The 26,288-nt window shown below is 39.7% G+C and overlaps 5 protein-coding genes across 6 annotated transcripts; 2 read left to right on the forward strand and 3 right to left on the reverse strand.

Moving 5' to 3' along the window:
* Positions 1–1,661: 1,661 nt before the first annotated feature.
* On the reverse strand, positions 1,662–5,408 carry LOC135596831 (probable serine/threonine-protein kinase At1g01540). Its single transcript, XM_065089035.1, has 8 exons — positions 4,475–5,408; positions 4,041–4,145; positions 3,790–3,912; positions 2,874–3,044; positions 2,660–2,789; positions 2,336–2,545; positions 2,123–2,239; positions 1,662–1,978 (listed from the first exon to the last, which is right to left on the reverse strand). Exons 1-7 carry the CDS (start codon positions 5,125–5,127, stop codon positions 2,132–2,134), a joined length of 1,500 nt encoding a protein of 499 aa, XP_064945107.1. The 5' UTR covers positions 5,128–5,408; the 3' UTR covers positions 1,662–1,978; positions 2,123–2,131.
* A 2,844-nt stretch (positions 5,409–8,252) lies between these two features.
* LOC135596833 (uncharacterized protein PAM68-like) lies at positions 8,253–9,087 on the forward strand. The gene has a single exon (XM_065089037.1). The coding sequence runs from the start codon at positions 8,321–8,323 to the stop codon at positions 8,870–8,872; it is 552 nt and encodes a 183-aa protein (XP_064945109.1). The 5' UTR covers positions 8,253–8,320; the 3' UTR covers positions 8,873–9,087.
* Positions 9,088–9,192: 105 nt separating this feature from the next.
* Positions 9,193–10,186, reverse strand: LOC135596832 (transcription repressor OFP8-like). The gene has a single exon (XM_065089036.1). The coding sequence runs from the start codon at positions 10,024–10,026 to the stop codon at positions 9,295–9,297; it is 732 nt and encodes a 243-aa protein (XP_064945108.1). The 5' UTR covers positions 10,027–10,186; the 3' UTR covers positions 9,193–9,294.
* A 5,647-nt stretch (positions 10,187–15,833) lies between these two features.
* LOC135596834 (heavy metal-associated isoprenylated plant protein 39-like) lies at positions 15,834–17,660 on the forward strand. Of its 2 annotated transcripts, none has more exons than XM_065089039.1 (3): positions 15,834–16,170; positions 16,777–16,852; positions 17,008–17,660. In XM_065089039.1, the coding sequence occupies exons 2-3, from the start codon at positions 16,828–16,830 to the stop codon at positions 17,430–17,432; spliced, it is 450 nt and encodes a 149-aa protein (XP_064945111.1). In that variant the 5' UTR covers positions 15,834–16,170; positions 16,777–16,827; the 3' UTR covers positions 17,433–17,660. The 2 variants fall into 2 exon arrangements, with proteins under 2 accessions (XP_064945111.1, XP_064945110.1); XM_065089038.1 differs by having other exon boundaries at positions 15,838–16,418.
* Positions 17,661–22,387: 4,727 nt separating this feature from the next.
* On the reverse strand, positions 22,388–23,511 carry LOC135596538 (transcription repressor OFP13-like). Its single transcript, XM_065088589.1, has one exon. The coding sequence runs from the start codon at positions 23,458–23,460 to the stop codon at positions 22,714–22,716; it is 747 nt and encodes a 248-aa protein (XP_064944661.1). The 5' UTR covers positions 23,461–23,511; the 3' UTR covers positions 22,388–22,713.
* Between the last annotated feature and the right edge of the window lie 2,777 nt (positions 23,512–26,288).

Below are 26,288 nucleotides of genomic sequence, written 5' to 3' on the forward strand. Positions count from 1 at the left end.
AATAACTCTTTAGATTGTCGAAAAAAGCTTTCTATCTTAGGTGTTAAACCAACGAAGAGAAACATGGTTCTAATATCAATTGTCAGGATCGAAATCGACACTAAGAGGAGGATGAATTAGTGCTTCTAAGAAAATGGTATCAATTCAAAAATATCAAACAATAAAATCATATCGGAAATACTATGATTATTAATAATATTAATCACATCGTTTAATTTAAATCTCATTCCCCCTTCTAGCACGTCTCATAACGTCTTGCAGATAGCTTCATTGTCTAAAGTTCTTACCCACAAGATATCACTTCAGTGGCACCAATCAGTTACCAACGCCTATCTATAAAACACTGCAAGGAACTTGCATTTGTCGTTTTGTTTACTTTCTCATCAATTAGGACGTACTAAATAAGGACCGCACGTCTAATCAACTGAAAGAAAGAGCACTACAATTGTCCAATCCATAAAGAATGATGCGCAAATGCATCGCATGTACCCCTACGGGGGATACCCTTTTTTTCTCGAAACGAGCAACCCGGCGATGGTCTTCGCCTTCATCATGAGGTAACGCGGGCTTGCCTGGACGCTGTGATAACGTCTCCTACTCGATCGTCTCGTTCACTTCTTGCGAGACGAGAACCAACGAAAGCAGGCAGACGCCCACCGTCGCCGTCGTCGTCGTCGTCGTCGTCGTGCGTATCTTTCCGTCTTTCCTTCTTCTACTTCTTGTTTCAGGTGCGGAAACGTAGCAGAGCGCAAGCGATCACCCCGCCATTCCGTCTACCAGTCAGCCAATGAGACGAAGCTTGCGGTGGCCTTCGCTGTCAGACCACCTCCATCTTTCCCTGCTTTTCCCAAGTGGTGCCTCCACTGGACCTTTAAATTTAAATCAAGTAGCCGTTATGACAGTCCTCCCCAATCCCCATTCAAATCCCACGCATTAAATATTTGGCCGTCAGGGTAGCACCACCCCACCGTAGTAGATCACGTGATTGCATATGGTCGCCAACCGTGCACCAACGATGATATTATTGTTATCAAGTTGGGTTGTACCATTACCTGGTTCTAATTTGCACGCCAAGTTAGGTTTCATCGATTTCATTTGAGTATGCTGTAAGCATAAAATTTATGATATGTTATATACAATGAAAAAAATTTTATGTTATGTCTGAAATCAAATAAGACTAGATCGATTTTTACGATGACCTGAGCACAATCTTTAGATTTAAAAAACCGCTATTAGTATGCAACGAGAATTAAACTTTCCTTCTCTTTTCTTTCTATCTTTTCAAACCACTTAGATTAATAATTAAAAAAAATTATGAAAAACTATAATCTCTCAATTGCGTCCTATCCTCTATGACATGTATCATTTAATCCCTAGAAGTCATATCTATTTATAGACAAAAGTAAAGACTAGAATAAGTTATTAGTAGAGTTCCTCCCATCAAAGATATCCTTTGAGAAATTTCACTATAATATATATTTTTTTTCTATTGATAAATATCTATCATCGGAATATAATTAATTCTATAGTATATCTTATTCAATTATAAAGGACAATATAATCTAACTGTTTCATGACAAACAATAATTAGCCTAATTGGAAGCCTCCAAGAGAGGTATCATTGAATAGGCTTCATTGTAGAAGGAATATTGCAAAGCATAGATCAAAAAGCTCTGTTTAGAGACTGCATGCATATATATAAACAATATGATCTCCATGATGAACGGAATAGTTAAAGCCAAGTGTATTAAAAGGACACAAGAAATGGTGGACCAGGCCAGCTCAATCTCATGTGAGCATACATGTACACGTTTATGCACCAAGGAACGTCAAAAGATCAGAAGGCAGTGGTAGAGGAGGAGGATCTACAACAAGTATTAAGGAGACCTTGGAATTTGAGCATTGTGCACCACCACCTACTCTTGCAGCTGTGAACTGGGACAGTTGATGAGGATGCTCCCGTTCAGAACTCTTCCACCTGTAAATTTACAGTTTGACTATAAATATTATAAACTGAACAGGATTCAAGTAGTACCTTTGATTCCTTCCTAGCTGTTACGAGATGAGGGGACATGGTAGCAGATGTTGGAATATTACTAAGCTAAAATTTCCAGTGACTTACATGTGCAAGTCATTGCCACCTTGTCCTATCGTCACGCTTGCTCAAGCTTCCTTCTTCTCTGTGATGGTATCTCTCTGATGACCGAGTAGAAGATGATTCCCGACCTAGTTTGCGTTCCTGAGCAGGTGATGGAAAAGGTTCAGCTGGTGCAACTGATATAATCATAATGATAGAGTCGAATTGGGTTAGTTTTTGATGATGTAATTGACGCACATCACGAACTAGCAAGTCGTCCATTTCGAGCATATGGATCACATGCCCCATTTTAGGGCGTTTATGTGCGTCAGGATCAACACAGCGGAGGGCCACCAGGAGAGCTCTTTTCAGTGCTTTTGGAGATGGTTTCTCAGGAATCCTAGGATCCACCACTTGCTCGGATTTTCTCTCCCCAACCACGTTCTTCAACCAGTCAACCAAATTCACCTGAAAAACACAAAAGTGAATCATCAATTTCGCTTACATGTTTTGGCCTCTCGAATCTTTTCTTTCAGCAAGCAGAACATGGTTAAGCAGTCAGAGTTCTGAGGGAAAGGTAACCTCTCCTGGGGGTCTTGTATAATCGACAGGTGCCCTTCCTGATATAATCTCCATGATGAGAACTCCAAAGCTATAAATATCACTTCTCTCGTTCAGCATTCCGGTGCTAGCATATTCTGGTGCCACATAGCTGCATTTAACAACTAAATTAGAGTTGCAAAGATCTTGAATTGCAATAGAAGAAGCTTCAGTATAAAATTCGTCTCAATCTCACCCAAAAGTCCCCATAACACGGGTTGTTACATAACTCCTTTCGGAGCACAAGAGCTTTGCAAGCCCAAAATCTGAAACCTTGGGATTCCAGTGGTGATCAAGTAGAATGTTGCTAGCCTTAACATCACGGTGGACGACCTTTGGTTCAAGCCCTTCATGAAGATAGGCCAAGCTGTAAACATCATCACCATATTTTAAGAGCTACTAATGGTGTCACCATCTCATCAATAATAATAGATATGATCAGCGCTTAATTGCATTAAGAAAAAAAAAATTGTTTTTAAGGAAACAGTGAAGAAAAAGTATCTGAGGAGACAGTACATTTCATGGTTCAACAAAAGACAAAACCAGGTTTTTACTGAAAGCTGTTTCTGGTCATGAACAACTCTTCCATCTAGGAAATGGGCCATATTTGGTACCAAATATTTCCTACTAATTTTCTTTTTCTGGAAATAGGACTTGATAATGGTCACTGACCAGATGAAACCTATAGCATACATTGGACAACGGCCATAAAATATTAGCTATAATATAACTTTCAAGAACTTGAACATGTCCAATGATCATAGGTTGAAAAATTGATGGCCTCCACCATCTACTGAGTGCCAACTACTTTGTGTAGGTCTACATGGTTGTCATGTTATTCGATAAATGTCTTCAGTTCAGTTGCACGCAAACAAAACATCAGATATATGCAATCCTCCAAAGTATACATGTAAATTACCAATACAATGTCATGTTTAGATTGTGAGATTGATGCCTCATTTGGGTGGTTGGTATACTTACATCAATAATACTATTTCATAAACACATTTTTTGCAATACATTAAGGTTATGAAGAACATGATAACGGCAAGATGAAGTATTGCCGATCTATCTCCTAGTCCGGTTGTAAGAGAGAGGATAGGGGAGTATACCCTTTTGCAGTTCCAAGTATTATGTTCATCCTGATGTCCCAAGTCAGCGGACTAACTTCTCCGACGCCTCCGTGCAGCCACTGTTCCAGATTACCATTGTCTACATACTCATAAACGAGCATCCTATCCAAAGAAAACAAAGAATGCAGATTAGCAGACAATCATTCCTTGAGAAGCTACCCCATCATAAGCATTTAGCAGAACTAAAGCAAGAAGCTTTAGAATGTAGATCAACACACTGAGTAGAATACCTATATTCCCCCTCAACGCAGTAGCCAAGCAATCTAACCAGATTCTTGTGCCTGACACGCCCAATTGCTTCAACCTCGACCTTAAATTCCTTCTCGGCTTGCCCCCTGATGAAAAGAGCAACAAAAAAAATTAGGGAAAAATGAATGGATTTTTCTTTCTAACAATTTTAGATATAGTTACTACACAGATCGTAATCATGCATTATCATCCGACAGTGGAACAAATCCACAAGTGAATGGAAGCACATTCTCATGTTCAACTCAATGACCACCACAAAGTAGATTGAGCATCTAAAGCACGATTGATCTCCGGTTGGAATCGGAACAACACGAAAACATGCAAGTGAAAACGGGGCAAATTTTAGAACTTGATCATGACGCAGTCTATAAATCGAGCAATCGACGGATCTGTGATTTGGGAAGCGGGCACGCACCTGTTGTTGAGCAAATTCTTGACGGCGACCATGGTGTTATCCGCCAACACTCCGCGGTACACGATGCCGTACCCCCCCTCCCCGATCACGTTCTCCTCGGCCAGACCGCCGGTGGCCTCCTCCAGCTCCCGCAACGTGTACCAGTGGCCCCACCCCAGATGCGACACCTCCGGCGGGCCCCCGCCGCCTCCCATGGACGAGGGCGTCCCGATGGTCTCGCCGCTGGCCGTCCCCGTCGTGGATGCGGACGGCGGCGCCGCCGGGGGCCGTGGGTGGCTGTTGTGGTGGTGGTCGGCGAGAACGACGCGGTGGTCTGCCTTGCCGACGTCGATCCGAACATCGGCGACCGAGGCGGGGGCGGCGGCCGCGGCAGCGGAGGCGGTTTGATGATGGTGGTGGTGGATCTCGGGGATGTCCTTGGTGAGGGGCGGGGTGGAGTCTTGGAGGTGGAGCTTGAGGGATTTCTGCGGCTTCTTGCGGGGGGAAGAGGAGGGAGAACGGCGGCGGGATGTGAGGCAAAGGGAGATGAGGAAGAGGACGAGTACGATGGCCGCGCCGACGCAGATGCCGATGACCACCCACAGCCTGAGGCCGAAGACGGACGTTTTCTTCGACAGCTCGTTGTTGAGGAATCCTCCGTTCCAAAACGACATCTTCCCCCTCCCTTCTCTTTCTCTCTCTCTCCCCTCCTCAAGCACCTTCCTATATAAATTCTTGTATTGGTAAAAGAATCAGATAGAATCGAGGAGGAAGAGAAGAGAACGAGGAGGAAACGAAGGCATTCGGAAAAGCTGGCCTGCGATCTGAAACCAAAGTTGACTACAAGCCGAGAGAGAGAGAGAGAGGAGATTGATCTAATAGTGTACTAATGGCACAACGTGGGTGGCTTTGTTGTTATTAGCGTCCTAATAGTTTCGTGGGAGCGCAGACTCGGAGAGGTGCTTCGGGCAAGCAGCGCATTGTGGCCGGTGGTGGCGAGACGAGGATGCCGCGCACGTGACGGAGAAGTGTCGCTAGAGATAGAGTCACGTGTTTCCGAAACATTTTTACTGCCACGTGTAACGTCATGCCAGTTATCAGACAGCGCAACGCTGCAGTACTCGAATTGGGGCGGAACAATAAAAGATCAAACCCGGTCCAATTTGATGGCTTTGAATCCACGGTTCGATGTGGTTCGCGTACTCGATATGGTGTGTGTTTAGGTGGAATGTAGTAAAAGAATGAGATGATTGCCTCATGAATTTTCCAATTTTTTATTATTTTGAAAATCCAAAAACAATATCCTATAGTAGGAAAAATATCATATGCACATAAAGAGAGTTGGATTTAAAATATATATATATATATATATATGGAATGTTTTTGATTGGATATTAAATTCCTGCGATTGGCATTAATTACTAATACAAAGCTAAGAAATGCTTACAAATATCCAGAAGAATTTTTCTAAAAGAAAAAAAAAGTAGATAAAGAAATTTACAGTCATAATTACTGATTCTTACTCAGCAGTTGTTATTATCAATTACAAAAGCTCCTGATTTATTTTGTCTCTCAGGATAGATAATCCATGACAAAAGTTTGAATTAACAGTTCTCATCAACAACTACTGAAAGAAACTAAGAACTTAAACAAATGCTGCAGATCCACGAGATTGGAGATGCAAACCTTTTAGCCAAAGTTGATTCCTTGGCATGTCATCTCATCATTTGTAAGCAGCTTTTTGGCATCAGGAATGCCTTGGGAATGGAGCAAACAAATTTTCTTTTCCTCCGACAACGTTTACATTTTCGGGTGCAGATATGTTATTTTCATAAAATAGAGTCAGAAGAAAGAGAATGAGTATGAAAATGAGACTTCGAAGATGAAAGTTGAGAAGAAACTGTGGATCCCTCTCTATGTCGAATGTGAAGGCCAAACCTCAAAGAAAAAGATTGATTACGAGACGATAATTGTCATGTTGAAAATAAATTTTTAATAGTTTTTATAAGATACCAAATGTTTGAACTAATTTTTTTTATTATCTATAGTATTAAGAAAAATGAAGTTAGTTTAGATGAGGAAGCAACAATAATCTTATACAAGTTGAAGTGAGGAAGCAATAATAATAAACTTAGTCATTCATTTATCTATTAAATATAAGGCAATTGATCAAATTATTTGATTTTTTTTGATATTATAATTTATTATTTGAAATAATTTGGAGATATGATGTACACCACCTCAGCTTTCATTACTTCATAAATTTGATAGATTTCAATAGTATGATAGACAACAATGTAATAGATACATATACTAATTATTTATGAAATAATAAGAAAACATTAGTAACCTATAAATTATTATTTCATAAATAATTCAAGGTACATGACCTGTATTATTTAGACAGCCTAGTAAAACTCATGTTATATAATAATAAAAATAAAGCATCAATATCTTTTTTGGTTATCTATAAGAAGATTTGGGAAAAGAGAACTATGATTCAATGTCTAATTTCAAATATATGATTATGTGTAATATAAAATGTCAGTATACATGTTCAATTTTATAGAGAATATGACTCTTTAAAATTTTTTGATGTTTTAAAATTGTATAGATGATTCAAGTTTTGGCCATTTGAGTATGTCATTTTCTATTTGTAATAGTAAAATGGGTAATACTCTTTTTTTCATTTAAAGTAAAATATCATGCATTCATGTAATATTTTTTAACATTTGAACTTCTAATTATGTCATAAACACCTGATAAAAATTTAGTCTTCGAAAATTATTTCCTTATATGTGGTGCATTATTTTTGACCAAAATCCAAAAATAGTGCATCATATAATAGGACTTATCAAGATATTATAAAATTTTGAGGATACTTTTATATTGGATCCATACAAATATATTTCAATGTTTTTTATTTTATAATTTTTTCAGAATTATTCTATTCTTGCACAGTGTATCATTTTTTTTATTTTTCCTCAACATTCAAATATCCATAAAAATTTATGCACTCATGCAAATTATTTTTACATTTAAGCTTCTAATTAGGTCCTGAGCACTTAATACAAATTTGGCTCTCAAGAAATATTTCCTTATATTTGATGCACTGTTTTTGGTCAAAATCCAAAAACAGTTATCAAAATACTTTAAAATTTTACAGATACTTTTCCATTAGATCCATCCAAATGGACATATTTCAATGTTTTTTTTTTATTTTAGAGAATTTTTTGATATTTTTCTGAATTATTTAGTTCCTACACAATGTGTCATTTTTTTTTCTAACTTTTTGAAATTTTCACAAAAAATTCATGTACTCATGTAATATTTTTTAATATTTAAGCTTTTAGTTAGATCATAAATACCTAATAAAAATTTGACCCTCAAAAAATATTTTCTTATATATGATGTACTATTTTTAGCCAAGATTAAAAAATAGTGCATCATATAGCAGCACTTGTCAAAATATTCTAAAATTTAGATAATACCTTTGCATTAGACCAACATAGGCTTATTCCTTTTAATTTTAGAAATTCTTTTTTATTTTAGAAATTCTTTTTAATTTCACAAAGCACAAGCCTCTGCTCTTGTCTTTTAATTGGCATAAGAAGATCATCTTACAAAGAAGATTGTCACAGAACCTCACAAGATCATGTTGGATCACATATAAGCAAACATGAGGATCAACTCCACCACCTTTGATATTTCATAGCACAAGGACAAAAAATTTCCACAGAATCAACGAAGATAAAGAAACAAAAATATAGCTAGTGAGGATAAGGCTGTACCATTGGTTTCCGAAGATAAGGTTGTCGATGATGCATCAAAGACTAGCCAAAAAGTGTGCTGTTCTTTAGGTGGACGATGGAAACTCTCCTGCATCAAGTAGGATTACCCTCACCTCCCCTTGCTGAAAGAGCTTTCCCATGGATCAGAAGCAGCTCAAACCTCGTACACCACACTAATCTTCTCCATGCACTGAGATCTTCAAAAAGAAGAGCAGCACGGCTGCAAGCCCAAGGGAGAGGCTTTGGTGTGTCTGTCTCAGATAGGAAGGCCAGGCCAGAAGAAGATGACGGCGTGTACCGCAGCGAAGAAGGGGACGACGAGATTCCACAAGTGGTGTTCGATAGGATGATACGACGCATACTGTTCTCTGTGGGGGCTCCAATGGCGTCCGGCATCGGAGTGCTGTATCTCGAAAGCTTTCTTAAGAAAAGCCAGCTATGGGAAGTACCGGGATGGCTGCCATTGCTGACCATCCTGCTCTCCTTCGGGACGTCCGCCTTGGGGATTGCTTATGGGACGCTATCCACTAGCTGGGATCCAAACAAGGAAGGAAGCCTCCTTGGGTGGGAGCAAGCTCGGAAGAATTGGCCTGAGCTGTGGAAGGACGAAGAAGACGAAAGCAAATGATCTGATGCCTCGAGCTACAATAGAATTTTCTCGACTGTAATCCATGTTTACTGTTGCTACTCTGTTCATGCAACACCCTAAATGACCTTCTTCTACGGTTGTTATGTCGGCCAAAATATAAGCTTGACGATGAATGGATAGCGAAGGCCTTGCGAACTTATCTATGACTCTGTAGAATTACTTATATGATCAATGCAAATCAAATCTTTGGATTACTTGTGGAGTTGGCGTGTTCAAAATGCTGATAGTTGTGTGCTCAATACCAAAACGAATGAGATTTCAGGACAAAGAAGAGGAATGAGGACTGAAACAATGAGGTGTTGAGCATAAATCGTGAGGTTTTAATTCGTTCTTTGAAGAACAAATTTAGGGAAGGAGAATTTTGCAGATACGACATTTAGCTGGTGCTCTGCTTCTGCTTCTCAGAAGTGGCGGCGAGTTCGAAGACTGGAATAGCCACGGCGGAGAAGATCGGGTGTTTGCTCGTAGCCGGAGAACACATATTGCCATACATCAGCGAACGCGCGGAGAATGGTGCCGTGGTGTCGCGGAGAGTTGAGGGCAAGGAACCGGCGGAGCAGCTCCCTCAACCTTGCACCGTCCACGATTTCCTCCTCGACGATCATATGCAGCATCGACCGCCGAAACTCACCGAGCGGATTCTCCGTCTCTTTCACCACCACGACGCCGTCCTCCGCCCTTCTCCCTCCTTGGCTGCTGCTACGACAGTTCACCCTCTTCTCTTCCTTTCCGCCGTAGACGCTCGAAGAAGCGTGGCTCCCCCAAGCCAACACGCTCTGCTCCAGCTCGTTGAGCTGGCGTAGAAGCTCGGGGAAGCTGGGCGTGCTAGCCGAGCTTTCCGTCTTCACCTCCGCATCATCCTCCTCGTAGGAGGAGGAGGTTTCGGATGTCAGGGTGAGGGTGAGGGTATCCGCAGAAGAGAAATCCCCGACCCTGGGCACCTGTGGCGGCGTCAACGTCGACTTGCCGCCCGAGCTGCCAGGCACCGAAACCGATTTGGAGTCAGTACAGCCGCAGGCAAGTGACAGAAACGAGCCACTTCTCCTCTTCTGCACGTTTGTACTCATCTTCTCTTTCTCTTCTCTTCTCTTCTCTTCAAGGTGCCCTGAAGACCAAATCACCACCCAGTACATCCGCCTCCAACTAGAAGCAGATGGTCGGTCCCCTCGTCAGAGTGTAACGTCGATATAGATTGGCCTGCAAGGATCAGTACATGCACACGCAGCTAAGCTCATGGAACTTTGCATGCAGGGAGACTTTTGTTGTGTGTGAGAAGGGGAGGAGGTCAGCGTTGAGCTCAGACAAAAAGATCAACTGTGGAGGAGTTCTTCGAGTGTCTGACAGCTAAGGTATGATCAGGCTGATGGGCATGTCCCAACCATCGAAGATGCCTGACGTATAGGGGGAGGAAGAAGAAGCCAAAGCAGAGAAAAATACAGGTATTCCGTATTTTTAGTGATATATTGGATGTCTATTTGGACATACCATTTGGGATGTCGGAGAACAGAACAAGATATGAAATCGATGTGTTTGCCTGTGATGTAATCCACCTCCGCCAATGGTTTGGAGGATCAATTTTGTGAATACGTTCTCATTAAATCATTTGAATGAAATAAATTACTAGGATTGGGATCCTCGAGACAAAATCTAATTTAGATTTTGATCCATATAGTTTTGTTCTTTGGTCGACTCCATAATAGGTCTTATGGACCAACTTTTAAATGAATCTACAGAGAACTAAAGGCTTATATAGGCCGGCGGTTGGGTTTATGTGATAGATTATGTCCTCACACAATGATCAAAGGTATGATAGAAACAAAATAAATGATGTGTAGTGACTTGGAGACCAGCCGCTTCTTTGTTGCTTGTTTTAGGAAGTTTGATGGAACACGTTATATATGATATGGGAAGCTGTTGGCCAATGCTCGTCGCTTGATTCGACACCAGACATAGCATAAATCAATATGATGAGACTGGAGGCAGTCGCGAGCTATCAAAGTACAGGAAGGGAGAAGATGAGGATCAAATGAATTGAAGTGAGAAGGAGAGAAGTCTAAATTATTATGAGAGGTTGGAAAAGACACACTTGTATTGATGCATGAGAATCCAAGTTTAGTTCTGTGGGGATCTAATATTATGCATGCGTCCCCACGACTTGGAGTTGGCACATCTTGGATTGCAACTCATCATGGTGATGAGCTATGTGGGTTGGCAATATTGGAACTGTGGGTGTGACTGTTGGTGGTGGCGATCCTGACAGCAGCAATGATTACCGGTAAAAAATTATTCATCTCGATCAAAGCTCTACACAGATCGAGGAGGCCGAAGACATGATCGAAGTTAGTCGGGGTTCATTCAGACACATCACTGGCGGTGGAGAGATCTCTTCAACAAAAGAGCCTTACATGTTATAGTTGAGTCCTATCCTACATGGAGAGTAAAAAAAAAACAAATTGAATAAATTTATAATCTTAGATTAGTCTATTATTATTAACTTAGTTTAGGTATTTTGAATCAAGAAATTAATGAAGTAATGTGATGGAACTATCGTTGTGCGAAGGAAGGAAGGAAGAAAGAAAGGATGCAAGTGTAATCTTTTTTCAATTAGTAGTAAAAAGGAACTAATAGTCTAAAATCAAATCAAATAAAAAAAAAACAACAAAGAAAAATTTTATTGAACTTCTAAAAAGAAAAAAATACTTACGAATCTTAAATGATTCTTAGATTTAGACTTGAATACATATACGTACCACCTATTTATTGATATAAAATATAAGAGACTTTAATCTCTATAATTCTTTCTAATCTTATTTGAAATCTTTTAAAATATATTTTAAACTAAGAATATCTTACTATAAAACTCTATATAATCTTATTTAAAGTATAAAATATTAATTTATAATCTTTTAAAATATATTTTAACTTCTTCACACTCCCCCTTAAAGTATATTTTTAGAGATAAGTTCCAACTTAATTGGAAGGTCATGCCCATAACTGCCACCAAGTATGGGATCATATGTAAAAATATGATCTCGACAAAAGTGTTCTCTAAGGTATATGTGAATTTTATCATATGGATCCATTTTTATACTATCCGAAAATCTACCTGAATCAAGTTGCTTCATTCAATAACTTCTAGGACCATCTAAAATACCTTTTGGCTAAGATCCAAGCTTATTAGATGTAAGACCACTAAAATTTCAAACTCAAGAATAGACTTGTGCAAATTAAAAATGATATTAAATTCCTCGTGAAAACCAACAGGAAATGATCTGAATCTTTCATCCGGCAAAGGCCTAAAACTATCTTTAGGCAATCCATGAGCAAAAATAGAATCATATATGCCATCAATTTAAAATTTCATTAGAATCACATTAGCCTTAACACCTTTGGCTTCATCAAAACAAGTATGCTCAAGTTCAAAAATAAGAAATAGTGACATATGTTTACATTGTCTCCATCTTTGTAACGTGCTAGTTTGACAATTATTCTATTTTTATCTTTTTAATGTTGGAATTTCTTCTTCATAAACATAATTACTTTACTTATTACTTTGCTTCATCATTGGTGATGATGAAATAATATGAATATATATAGATGAGGAAGGAGATGAGCCAAAACCCATAAGAGCATTAGATAACAAAGGAATCTCAACCACTGGTTTTGCACATGTATTATTTTTATTATTGTGATTGATATTTAATTCTTTTATATTGTAAAGAAACTTGATTTCATTAAGACAAAAAAGAACATAATTTCCAATATTAAGTGCATTTGGAACATAGAAGAGAACATGATATACACTCTTTAATATAATAGGATCATTGTCTTTATATGATATTATGATAGCATCTTCCTTTTTCACTTGATGAACAGTGTTATCTATCATGATAATTGCATCATTATCTTCATATTGATAAAGATTGATGAATTTGGTACATCAATAATGGGATGATAACCACATCCTAAATCAACAATTCAATCATTTTCAAAATTGATAGATATCATGACCTTAGTAGTTTCAATCATAAAACATTTGCCCCAATCTTCATCAGTAGCATTAAAATAATCTATTTTATTTATAATATTTTCTTCTTTAATCTTCATATCATAGTTGTTCTTAATATGGCCTAACTTGCCACACTTATAACACTTGATCTTCTTTTGATTTACACTATTATTCAAATAAGACTCTTACTTATTATTAGCATCATAATTTTTCTTTTTATCTTTATCATTACCTTTTTTTTTATTTGTAAAAAGAGTATCTTCATCTCTCCCTAAAGTAGAAAATCCTATCATTTGACAAGCTAGGGATTCTTGAGAATCAAAAAGATTTCCTGACTCTACTAAGAATAGCTGTTGAATGCATCCTTGAAATGATATACCATAGGGAATATATTCTTTTCAAGAACCACAAATAATATAGCATTTCATTCAAGCATCAGAAATAGGTTCATTTGAATCTAAGAGTGATATCTCTTAACATAAATTTTTAATCTTCAAAAAATACTAAGAAATTAAGAGATCACCTATTTATCAAATCATTCTCAAAATACTTAGTCGAGCCATATTCTTTTTATTAAGCAATGTATCAAGAGCGATCTAAATCTCTAAAGTTGATTTGCAATGAATAATGTCTTCAAAGATATCATAAGAAATATATCTTTTTAATACAAATTTAACTTTTGCATTTAAAATTCTTCATCTTTTCATGGCATCTTCATCGACAGCATCTTGTGCTGTCGTTGCATTGTCACCAATCATATCTCATGGATCTTCTCCTATGAGATAAGACTCCAAACAAATCTTCTAGATCTTATTGTTAGATTGATTGAGAAGTTCAATATTAAATCCACCAATTTTACTATAATATTTCATAATAAAAAAATATTATCTTCTTCGAGATCTTGAAAATACAGATTATCACTAGTGTGACTCTGATACCATATAAAGAAAAGGAGGATCACATACAAGTGCAATCCTTTCTCAAATAATAGTAACAATGTACTACTAGTCCAAGATCAAACTAAATAGAAAAAGAAAAAACCAATGTGAAAAAAAAAAATTATTTAACTTTTCAAAAAAAAAATATTTATAGATCGACTCTTAAACTTGAATACTTGAGGCTTTTTTTAATTGGTCTCTCTCTCTCTCTCTCTCTCTCTCTCTCTCTCTATATATATATATATATATATATATATATATATATATATATATATATATATATATATATATATATATATATCTACAACTCTGTCTAAATCTTCTAAAATATATTTTAAACTAAGAATTTCATATTTTTAAAATTTTATCTAATCTTATTTAAAATATAAAATATTAATTTATGATCTTTCAAAATATACTTTAACTTAATAGACAAGGGTTTTATTTTGAACTATATTATCTACATAATTGAATGAAATTTTAATATTTTGGAAGAGAACACTCCACTTCAACAAATTTAAGTAACGTATGAGGAGATGTTGAGACGATTAACACATTTCATGTGCAATGTAAAAATGATTATCCGAATTTTAATACTGCAGGATCAACTTAAAATTACCAGTAGCAGCTACTAACAACTTTTATCTGCAGTTGGATCTTCTTGCAGGATAGCTACTAACCAATGCGTCGCGTATGGCTTTTGGTAAGCTTAGTATTTGATAAGGTGGCCTGAAGGGCCCAAAGTTTAGTAGGATGTCCTTTGATTCTGTGGCATCCTTTGGCAGAGGAGCAAATAGGCATTTACAAGGACACTATTATCTAATATTACCTTTTAACTTTAGCTGCATTTGCATTCGATACGACGAATATTCGCTCTTGAATCTCTCTGCACGCACTCCGAGCAAAAGTGGAAATCACTTTTTCCCACCTTGTCCAAGTTAAACATATATAACTGAGTTGGGTGAGAATTTCCAGATGCTTTAAAAGCTGTGTGTGGCGTAGATCATAAGCTATCAGAGGGAAAATGGTCCACCAAACTGAGGAATGAGGAAGCCATGGCAGGACCGAGAGAAGAAAATGTGTAGGCACACAGCAGAATCTATCATCGCAACCATTTGAGTTGGAACAGTCACCTCCCAACCGGTCAGAGTTACTTATGGAATATGCCAACATCATCCACAGTCATGACTTAGGTGTCCTGCACATGGAGGCCGTCTGTGGGATTCCGACGGTCTCCATTTGGTCAAACCTCCTTTAACATGCCTTCTTCTTCTTCTTCTTCTTCTTCTTCTTCTTAGCAGGTGGTGAAGGTAAAAGAAGTGGGATCCAAGTTATCACGTACCATACAAGTCGATCTCCGGCCTGTGACGGCGGCTTGCCACCCCCACCCCCCTCTGCACATATGTGAGCCAGCTGAAGGCTTCAATGACCGAACTCACTCTCGCTTTAATGAAACTTGCCGTCGATGTCCCCCCATCAGATCTTGATGACAGTGCAGCACGTTGGATCAATTACTCTGTCGATTGCCACTCGGAAGAGTTCTTCTTATACTTAATTCATATCCATCCATTGTCCGATCATGCGTATAGATTAATATACCACTTCCTGCATATCCATGTTTGTTGAGAGTCAAAGAAGCTCTTCGTTCCAAATTCATTGAATCAAGAAAAGCAAAGCCATGTATGATTATGCTGATGAATTAGGCGTAAGGCAGTCTGCATCTCTCTTTTTAGACTGAAGGATTCTTGTTTTACATCCGTCAGCTTCACCAAAGCTTTTAAGGGTGTAAAATTCTGACCGTTCAGTGTGCAATTGCTTTGTGTTCTTGTCTTTCTGCCTCATCTCCATGTCCTATTTTGTTGTCCTCCTACAACAAATAATACACTCCTGTGATTGCGTTTTAGGCAATGCCTGCCTCTCTCTCTCTCTCTCTCTCTCCAGTATAGTGCTTCAGCAAGACGTGGGAGACCATCTCGCTTCGAGTGCCGGTGAAATGCTCGACCTTTCCTGGTTTGGGACGAAACTTCTTTCGCTCTATACCCTATTCCGTTCCGACACTCTGGCATCCCGATAGAAAGTCCCTTTCGGGCTTACCCAACGAAGCCACTTCCGAGCCCTCAAGGCGTATAAAGTACAAGTATGCTGCTAAAGCTTTCTGGTGATATGCCCTCTGTAGAATCGTGTCAAGCTAAGGATGGAGTGATAATCGAAGAGATGCATGACGAATGAGAGAGAAGGAGAGAATAAGAAGGCTTAGCAAGAGAACGATCGAGACCATGCCATCGTCCACCTACCTTGCAGAATAGGATGACGAATGAGGTGACAAGGAGGTACCTTTTTCTCGCTCCACACCACGCAAAATACAGTCGCCCCCCCCTATAATTCTCCCGTTCGTGTCGCTCCATTTTGCGTAGGAGACCTGCCTACTTGGATCTCCATCGCCGTTTCCTCTGCCGCCTTTCCCTTCCCTTCCTTGGATCACTTTTCTTCTTCTCCAAACAAATACCTCCACCCCTCTCTGCCTCTCCTTCTCTTGGTCATTCGCATCTGCAATTTGTGGCTGCTTCAAGGGATGAAGGTGAGATGTATTCTTTTTTATGCATTTTGGATTCCTTCCTCCTGTCCTGATGATGGCTCGCTAATTTTTATTGGATTCCGCCATCGTATTCTTGGGGCCTCTCGTAGATCTTCTGATGTTGTGAAGAGGAATCATCCCCTTTATTCTTGTAGAATGATTCTGATGGAACTTTTCATTTTCTCTCTTCTTTTGAGAGAGAAAAGCTTTCATCTTTATCTTCGTCACTAGAGATCTTTAATTCTGATGGTTCAATCTCTGAAGAGTTTTGTTTGGTTACATCTCTTCCAAGTCTATGAGTAGGCGACAGAGTTTAAGCCTCTAATGTGATCATCCATTCATTCATCTGTATAACTTGTAGAAAATTGTGTTGAAATTGGACTTGCATGATGATAAGGAAAAGCAGAAGGCCATGAAGACTGTCTCTACCCTTCAAGGTATCGTATGCTCCACCTTTTTGCTCTCGTAGCGTATTCTTTGTTTCTTGTAAGTCAATTTCCATTAATTTAGATATCAGAATTCACTAGATAAAACAGAGTCCGTTCAGTACAGAAGCTAGAATGACTGCTTCGCATCATACTGTATCGAACAGGGATCGATTCCATTGCGATGGATATGAAAGAGAAGAAGATGACGGTGATCGGATCCGTCGATCCCGTGAGCGTCGTGAGCAAATTGAGAAAATTCTGGCACACCAACATAGTCTCAGTTGGACCTGCGAAGGAGGAGAAGGAGGAGCCTAAGAAGGAGGAACCCAAGAAGGAGGAACCCAAGGAGGAGCCCAAGAAGGAGGAACCCAAGAAGGCGGAGGAGAAGAAAGAGGAACCCAAGAAAGAGGAGAAGAAGGAAGAAAAGGAAGAGAAGAAAGAGGAGCCCAAGAAGGAGGAGAAGAAGGAGCCCCACGAGCAAATGATAGCGGACATGGTGAGAGCATACAAGGCCTACAACCCACACATGACCACCTACTACTACATGCACAGCGCCGAAGAGAATCCAAATTCTTGCAGCATCCTGTGATCATCGTCGCGTCGCCAGAAAAGAACCAGAAAAGAAGAAGAAGAAGATGGCATAATAACTCCGTGGGGCGATTTCCCTCGACGACTCTGTGGAGTGACTAGTCGAAACTCTGCTACTTGGCTTGAAGCAAAGTGTGTGTAACGTATTCGAGGTGGCCCTGTACATATGGCTATGTGGTGATGATGATGATATGGGCAAATAAAGTGATCAGTTTTGATTCCTTGTCAATTTCTCCCATAAAATTTTGACATTATTACATGTATCTGGAGAGGGTTTTGGACCTCATTCTTGATCTCGATGGCATATCTTTGTCATGTCGTTCGACTTGAATATCCTGTAGGAGTTTGACTATGAAACATTTGGTTCTATGGTTGGCTGCTTGAGACCTCCTGTTACTTCTCATCAGCATGTTCTTCTTGCTCCACATGCAACATCATGCAGGGACGTGAAGATGGTGATTGCTGCATCAGCTTGAAGACATCCTCCCAATATCCTAATCAGGATGGCAACATCTACAGTTAGAGACTGCAGAATATGCTATGAACACCCTCTCACCAAAATCATCTTTCAATAATACTACTGAAGAATGTCGAGGGACACCAGAAGTCAAACTTGGATGAAGAATGCTTTAAACGAAAGTAAATGGCAGAAGCCTCCAGGATGCCATTTAGGTAGGATCGGCCTCCAGAGATATCCATAAATGATGTCACGCGCAGAAAACAACGTACTCCTTCAGTGTTGATTGGTGATCCGCCGAGTCTTTGACTCTTTGGCAATCTACTGTTGCATAACGCATTCCAGAGACGTTCGTCCTCAGCCCACCGAAATGACAGCACTTTCATCCAAGAGATATTTGTCCGACTGGATTGAAGGACTGATCGAGACTAGAGAGGAATTCGCAAGCTCTACGACTCTCGACTAATCTTTTACTTGACCGAGTTAGCTAGCTTTCATCTGCCAAATATAATCCTACAGAGGACGTTCCTCCCTATCGGAGTCGTGACCTGTGCCCATGATGTGCTTGGAGAAATGCTAGTGTCACTCGTGGCCTAAACAATACAGGGCGGGACGGGCACACTAGCACCGATGATTTCGTTGCAGCTCTCTCCAACTAATCCACTGTCCACAGCAAAGCATTTAGTGGGGTGACTCGGATGATTTGACCCACAAAGTACAAGCGTCCAAAAGTATCCAACGTGGAAAGGCTCATCTCCCTTATCATCTTCGAGCACAGTGGGGCCGTTGGGTGAGAGCTGTGGGTCGCTGACGGCGTTAACAAGACATGCTAATGGCTCAGGTCTTTCGCGGGCCCAAGAGACGCCTTTCAACTGGATTCCCCTTTCCATGGCCGGTGGATACGCGGTTGTCCTATATGTGGACGCCTACTGGCCGAGAATAAAAGCTTGGCATGGTGATGATCGGAAACGTCCTATCAATTTGTAGCGCAAGTGGTATTGGAACCATACTGTAATGGAGTAAGTCGCATGTTCCAGGAACTCGAAAAGCTGCTGTTTATTTCCATAACGCGTCAGGTGATGCACACCCTACCTAATTCTCGCACTAACATTGATCAAACCTGATCAGTCATGCCGGGATGCATAGGAGATTCATCAGCCCTGCACTCCACCAAACTAGAAATCCAGGCTTTTTTGCGTTCTATCTTATTGGGCTCTTCCTAAAGAACTGTAGGGCTGACACTGATCCATTGGGTTAGGCCGATGTACCAGATTCTATGCACAAGACCACAGAATTGAGACCTTTGAATCACCACATCGCTGGGCTCAGGAATTCTGAACTGGGTCTCAGCTATTTCGTCGAACAGTTACGATGAAGCATTCGTGTCCTTCCTTTCTCAAGTGGAAGGCCCAATGAGATGTGTCGCCGATCAACTTCACACTCTTTGGGTCTTTTGTCGTCGATGGACCACTGTAAAATATATACTTTCAGGTGGTAAGAAATGATTCACTGAGGCTCATTATTAAAGGCACTGGTAAAGCTCCCCCCCGGCAACAGTTCCGTGTCTTGGTCTCCAGAATGAACAGCGATCTCGCTTATGCTTTTGGGAAGATGGCTCGAAAGCTGTACCTCAACTGAGCCACCTCATGTGCGTAGCTCGGAGAGGCCGACAGGAAAATCCAACTCAGTCTCGGGCAACGCGAACCTCCACATCTGGCTATGTGAGGGTAGGATAAATTAGGATCCCCATGCCCTTGCCGGTCCAACGCGGAGTAGTAGAGATGAGCGCCAGAGGTAGATGCTACTCCCAAGTATACTACGTAGAACTGGAGGAACAGTGATGTACGTGGGAGGGATTGATTTGATGCGAGCCCCGATAACTCTCAATGAACATGGTCATGGAGACCGGTACAAGGACCACATGGAAAGCTCCACTGAGCGGTATCACGTGGTTCCCGGCCATATTGTCCTCATCAAACAGCCCCAGTGTTGGGGGGGCGGGGCGGGGAGGGTCCCGACGTGGATTCCAAAGGGAGGGAGGGGAGGGAGTTGTGAGTTGTGTTACTAAACTGTGTAATTAAGACATGCTCAAATGGAAACAGTACATGGACCATGTCCTCGGAGGACCTGCCAAGCTAGCCAGCTCAAGCTTTTCAAAATCGGCATGACCCCATGGCTCCTTCAAACCAACTTCACCACCTGATAACTATGCCGATGGCGTATTGCTACAGGATGCTCTCCCGTTTTGATCTTTAGATGCTTGTGCTTAGTTTTGTTTGTCTCACCTGGTGGCGGTCAGAGGAAGAGGTGTTGTGTGTTCTTGTTTTGTCTTCGACATCGCCTGTTATCCTCTAACAAAGAAACAAAAAGGCTATAGCGTTGCAGGCGCGCCCTGGAACTTAGCCTTTTTGCTTTTGAGCAGAGGAGAGACCATAATTGTGATCTCCCGTGGCCGGCCAGATATCTATCTCCCCTTACCTTGACGAGTCGTCCTGGTGACATCGACCCTTCCTTGGCTCATGACCCAATCCCAAGCAAGTCAGATAACTCTGCACCCAACACAACCACAGAATATATTGGCATTTGCCGCATTAGAATCTTTCTCTCTCTCTGTCTATCTATCTATCTATCGCGCACACATGCACCCCACATGCACGAGGACGACACGAGCATGCATTAGCAGAATTATTTATAGTCGCAAGTTGCACAGTGATTTCTCCTAATCAATGTCGCAGTGGAAACGGCTGTAGTTTGGACCACCGGGAGAATGTCAGTTGTATTGTCAGCCTCATATTCTTTCTCTCTCTTTCTCTTTCTCTTTCTTAGTCTATTGTTGTCTCGTTAAATTGTTACATAAGGAACATCGCGTATTATTATTATTATTATTATTATCATTGGTTCATATTAGGTGTGGCTTGAATGCCATTGCCGACATTTCTCGAGAAGAAATCTAACTTTAAGAAGGAGAAAGAAATCATCTGGATCATGTCGAGATTTGGTAATACCAAGTGACCCTGGAAATGTATTTGGGGTTTAATACGTCGTAATATAAAAGCTTGAGATATTTAGGTTACAAACACTACAACTCCATCTACTGCTATGACATTGGAAATGTGTTAGTAATCAATTAGTAAGTGGATCACCACCTCTAACTTGCTTCACTTCTTTCCTATGGCTCCTTTCTTCTACTAAGTCGGATACCACGAGTAGATGACAAGAAAGCTGAGGGACCCCTTTTCCGTTAAGGATTCCGATCCAAGTTTACTCTTAAAGTATTACCATCCATTCGTGTAACATGAAGAAGGCAACGACAGCCCCACCCATTTCTAGTCCTGCAATAACCCATGTCAACTCTCCAGTCTTTCGACAAGGCAACTATGAATTAGTGCGATGTTCTTTTCATGTGCACCGTTGTTCTATCATCTCTTTGTCATAGTACGTGGAGTGCAGGCTAAATCCTTTGTGTTGAATGTGACTGCTCTTTCTCCTTGGTTTCTCTTTCACCTGGTGTGCTGGGAACTTTCCTTTCTGCTACTTGGTCTGAGCAACACAAATAAAGCAAATCATCATTGTAGGTTAATCAACGAACTATTAGCTTATGGGTGGGCTAAATCTTTTTTGGTTGTTCTCACATACAACACAAAGAAGACCTGTGATGATTACGACAATTTTTACTTGGAAGAATAAACTTCATGTTCAATGCAAAGCACTCGTTACATTTCACAATGGCGCCTGACCTTTTCTCAGAGTTCCACTGCCGGACAAGTTCATGTATTCCAAAACGTCAATAAAGGAGAATGCACTGGAGACTGAAGTTGACATGCAGCAGGACCTCTGCAGGAAGCCAAAGGATAATGCCCGGCCGGCCGATGCTCCCTTAGTTTCTCCATCGCAGCGACGTTGACAAGAAGAACCACGAGAATATTGTTAAACGTGATGACATGACCTGTGTCCTTCGACTAGGTCACCTAAGCGTCTCATTCCCATCCATATGTTCCTCTCAGGATGCACATGGCTGCTACAGGAAGAGTAGTAACCTCATTTTTGCCAGACGAATCAAGTGGAAGAGTTCTTCGAGGAAGAACATTGATGAGGGGGGGGGAATGATCTGAGCTGTATTCCCCGCAGATCAGATTGGGGAAGCTTTGTATTATTAGACGTCTTCGGCATGGCAAGTTGACTTGATGTAACAGGAAGCCCACAAGAGCCCTCAAAATAATGCAGTGCCATGTGCCGCTGGCCTTGCGATTGGATATGATTGCGCCGTGGTTCTTCGCGTTGGACGCTCCAGAATAATTCTCGCTCGCACACAATGATCTACTACAGCAAAGCACACTTTCGGGAAACGTAAAATTCCACGCAAGAAGCGTGAAATATAATGGAGACGTAAGTACAGTGGGCCAGCCTCTCATCACTCCCACCTCCAAATCCTGCTCTATTCGCGGAGGCTGTTTAACTGGCGTAACAAAGTTATCCACCCGAGACGCAGCTGATGCAGAGCTTTTAAAGCAAGCAAACCATGGCGACGTTGATGACATTTTCTGTGGGAATAGAAATATACAGAGCAGAGACGGAGAAGTGCAGCGATGGCTTTCTTAAGCCAGCAGCAAGCACATAAATATAGCCTACCAAACTACCAACTAAATCCTATCCACCACCTCTCATCTCCTCCATCCGCAGTCAGTCACCTGAAGCAAAAGTCACCCACCGTTGATTCACACTTCCCCTTGGAATCAACACACTCCCACCAGCAAAAGGAAAACCACAGAGGCGTGCATGACAATAGTTACATCGGACGAACACAGTTGAATCGGAGTCCTCGTGACTAATCGGACACCTCACCGTCGTAGCAAGCGAGATGAGGAGGAGCCGCAGGGCGGTTCTCCTTGTCCCCGGACATGAGTTGCATTAGCAAATCCGCAAACGCCAGCACTATCACCTTGTGGTGCTTCTTCTCGTTCAGCCTCACGTAGCAATGTAACAGTTCCTGAAGGCAATGCCAGTCGCGGAGCTCGTGCGCCACCACCATCTCCTCCATCGACGCCCGGAAGTCGTAGTAGGGGTCCCGCGAAGCCATCGTCACCGTCATGCTTCCGTCGCAGAAGGAATCCTTCCGTCTCCTCGCCTCCGCAACTTCTCGAACAACACCCGCCTCCGGCTTGGCCTCCTCCATTATGGACTTGGTGGTTCGCGGGGAGAAGAAGAATCTCTTGGAGCTTATCGGCCCCAGCGGAAAGTTATCCGAGTCGTCGTTCACTCTGATGGTTCGCGGGGGGGAGGAAGAGGAGGAGGAAGAGGACATGGTAGCGGCTTCGCTGCAGACGTTTTCCTCGTCGAGGTGCAGGAGATGTATATCGATGGGTGGCTGATCGCAGCTGGTCTCGTTGGGCTTGGAGTGACCAGAGGAGGAGGGTGAGGTGGTAGCAGAGTCGCAGTACAGGTGACAGAAGCTGGAGTAGAGGTCTGCTTCCCGGAAGGACTGGGTTTTAGGCTCTTGGATGCATGTTGGACTAGGCTTCATGTTGGTGATGGCTCCATGGAGAGACTTAAAGGAAGACTTGAGCTTTTCCATATACCCTTCTCTTCCCTGTGAGGATGCAGAGAGAGGAAGACCGGCAGAATGGGAGAGAGAGAAAAAAGGTGGAGGGGAAGGTGGGTGAAAATAGACAACTATATAGTTGCTGAATTTGTCATTTTGTCACATAGGTTGCTACATTTTTCTGCCTTCAAGCAAGCATTATATGTATATACATACATACATACATATATAAATATATATACAATTTCTTTTATTTTTTTTGTAAATGATAAAGTTTATCTAGTCACTTCAAATAAAAAATATTAATGTTTGATGTAACTTTATTTTATACTGTAATCAATTAAGTCATTTGTGATGGAACAATTTAAAGATGAATTTTTCATTTTCATTAGTTCTCCGATTAAACTATTGTAAGTGAAAAAGTGCTGAAGGTCTAAAACTCTTTTTAGTTTTCTTGTATGATTTCTTGAATTTTAATGAGAGATATTCTACAAGAGGATTTCATAGAGTGATTAATATGAGTCCACGCCAAGCGAGAATGCAGCCCATAAAATACACAATTAATATGTTATGTTAAGTCCACATTTTATGTTTTTGAATTTATTTGTATGATAAAAATTAAATAAATCTTTTTATGATTGTTATATTTTTCTTTCATAAAATAACGAGTTCTCTAGTGCTAATATATTGTACCAAGTCAAAATTTTCATATTTTTAAAACGATACTAGAAAAATCGAGCAAATCTTCCACTTTATATCAAACAAACCTATCTTTTTATGCAAACTTTATAACCATCATGTATTTTAATGAAATATCATTCGTACGACTTCTCTATTGCTAATATATAATGCTACGTAAATATTTTATATTTTTAAAATGGTGAGTGAAAAATCGAATGAACCTATTATTTTGTACAAACTTTATGACTATAATTTTTTTTAATGAAACAACTTTACTAGTACTAATATATTATGTTATATCGACATTTTATGAACGAATCTTTCATTTTATGTAAACTTTACGACTATAGTGTTTTTTCATGAATCAACGGTTATACGATTTCTTTAATGCTAATATGTGGCGCTACGATGATATGTTATAATTTTGAAATGGTATAAAAAAATTGATTGAACCTTTTACTTACTTAAAATTTATGACAATCACATATTTAGATGAAACAACATCCGTACCACTTCTCTAATATTAATATGTTAGACTATGTCAATATTTTATATTTTCAAGACGGTGCATGAAAAACTATGGGTGAACTATCATGTTTTATCACGAAACAACGTATGATTCAACACCAAATTTTTACCTAACATATTTAATTATATGATATTTGAGATCCACCTATCATACTTTTCTCTGCTATGGATTCTTTAGTTTAGCTGCATGAAAGTCAAGTGTTATAGTTAAAGAATAATTTGCATGGTTCCCAATAGTTATTTGTTGATTTGTATAAGGTCTTGAGTCCATAAAATGAGATGGTATATAATTTTTATTTATTATAATCTTGACTAATTTGATTTCAACTCTATATAATTTAAAATGTTTCAATGCAACATGATAACCATGTTATAAGAACTTACTAATGGTATCAATGATCCAAAATTTAGCAAGATTTCCTTTTTTTGGATTTGAGGCTATCAAATGTTTTTACCGGCATTGACCAAAAGATCGCAATGGCACCAATCCTAAAACAAAACTATATAAGATATGATATAATAATACTATATGTTATGCATACTACTGAATATTTGTTTTCCTTTCCCTTTTTTTTTATACATATAAGACATAATCTAAGGATTTATATACACTTTTATTTAGTGAGTCAACAGAATTATCTAAGCCCAAATTTCCATCTCCTACAAACGTAATAACTTCCAATTGCATGGTAAATTATTTTCTTTTCAAAAGAAAATTTTAAAAGCTTTATTGATAAAATAGATATGAAACAATTCCATTCATGTGAATCAAAAGATCCAAGTCAAGATAAAAATTTCTCTAAAAACTAGAGCTTGTTAACTCTAGAATGACTGGCCTGCAATCATCCATAATAAACTATTTCTAATCATATTAAATTATTATTATTATTATTAAATCATTATATGAGAGAGAATCTATTGATTATAAAAATTTCTTATCAGGAATATATATATATATATATATATATATATATATATATATATATATATATATATATATATATATATATATATATATATATATATATATATATATATTAGTGAACTATTAGGAAAGATCAGTGTGTTTTTTCATGGTTACAACCCAGAGAATTCAAATGTTGGCATGATAGTTTTGGCCTCTTGCACTCTAAGGACTGACCGAAAGCAGCTCTCTCTCTCTCTCTCTCTCTCTCTCTCTCTCTCTCTATATCTTTGATTCTTACAAGATAGTTATTGAATCACATCCAGCGGGCCACACATTATGTTAAGGATGTTAGGAGAGGATATAGCTGGTGGTGCATATAAATTTGGTTGTGGCCCAATAATGCATTGCGCAGACTGCCTGCAAAGGTTTGACAGAAGGATATGTATGGAGATGATTAAGGATTTGTCTTATACTTATATCTGCGTATCAAACCTGAGCAAGGTTGTGATTGTCCTTTAGTAAACAGTAGTTATGCAGAACAAACTAGTCTTTTGCTGGACTCGGCAGCTTTTCTTTGAACCATTCATGGAATCACTGATTCCTCATTGATCTCTTCTCCACATCCGGACAACCACGATTGCTGGAACATCCATCATTTTAATTTTTCTTGTCAGCCTGCAACTTGATACTTTTCCAGTTTTATCATGTTCTACAATAGAAATAGGAGGCCGGCCACTTCCTATGT

The sequence above is a fragment of the Musa acuminata genome, chromosome BXJ1-11 (assembly GCF_036884655.1).
Source record: "Musa acuminata AAA Group cultivar baxijiao chromosome BXJ1-11, Cavendish_Baxijiao_AAA, whole genome shotgun sequence".
NCBI classification, from domain to species: Eukaryota; Viridiplantae; Streptophyta; class Magnoliopsida; order Zingiberales; family Musaceae; genus Musa; species Musa acuminata.

Coding starts and splice junctions, on each gene's coding strand:
- LOC135596831 (XM_065089035.1), bottom strand. CDS start 5,127: ATGTCGTTTTGGAACGGAGGATTCCTCAACAACGAGCTGTCGAAGAAA. Junction 4,146..4,474: donor AAGAATTTGCTCAACAACAG/GTGCGTGCCCGC, acceptor TCTTTTCATCAG/GGGGCAAGCCGAGAAGGAAT. Junction 3,913..4,040: donor TGCGTTGAGGGGGAATATAG/GTATTCTACTCA, acceptor TTCTTTGGATAG/GATGCTCGTTTATGAGTATG.
- LOC135596833 (XM_065089037.1), top strand. CDS start 8,321: ATGGAAACTCTCCTGCATCAAGTAGGATTACCCTCACCTCCCCTTGCT.
- LOC135596832 (XM_065089036.1), bottom strand. CDS start 10,026: ATGTACTGGGTGGTGATTTGGTCTTCAGGGCACCTTGAAGAGAAGAGA.
- LOC135596834 (XM_065089038.1), top strand. Junction 16,853..17,007: donor GACTGTCTCTACCCTTCAAG/GTATCGTATGCT, acceptor TGTATCGAACAG/GGATCGATTCCATTGCGATG.
- LOC135596538 (XM_065088589.1), bottom strand. CDS start 23,460: ATGGAAAAGCTCAAGTCTTCCTTTAAGTCTCTCCATGGAGCCATCACC.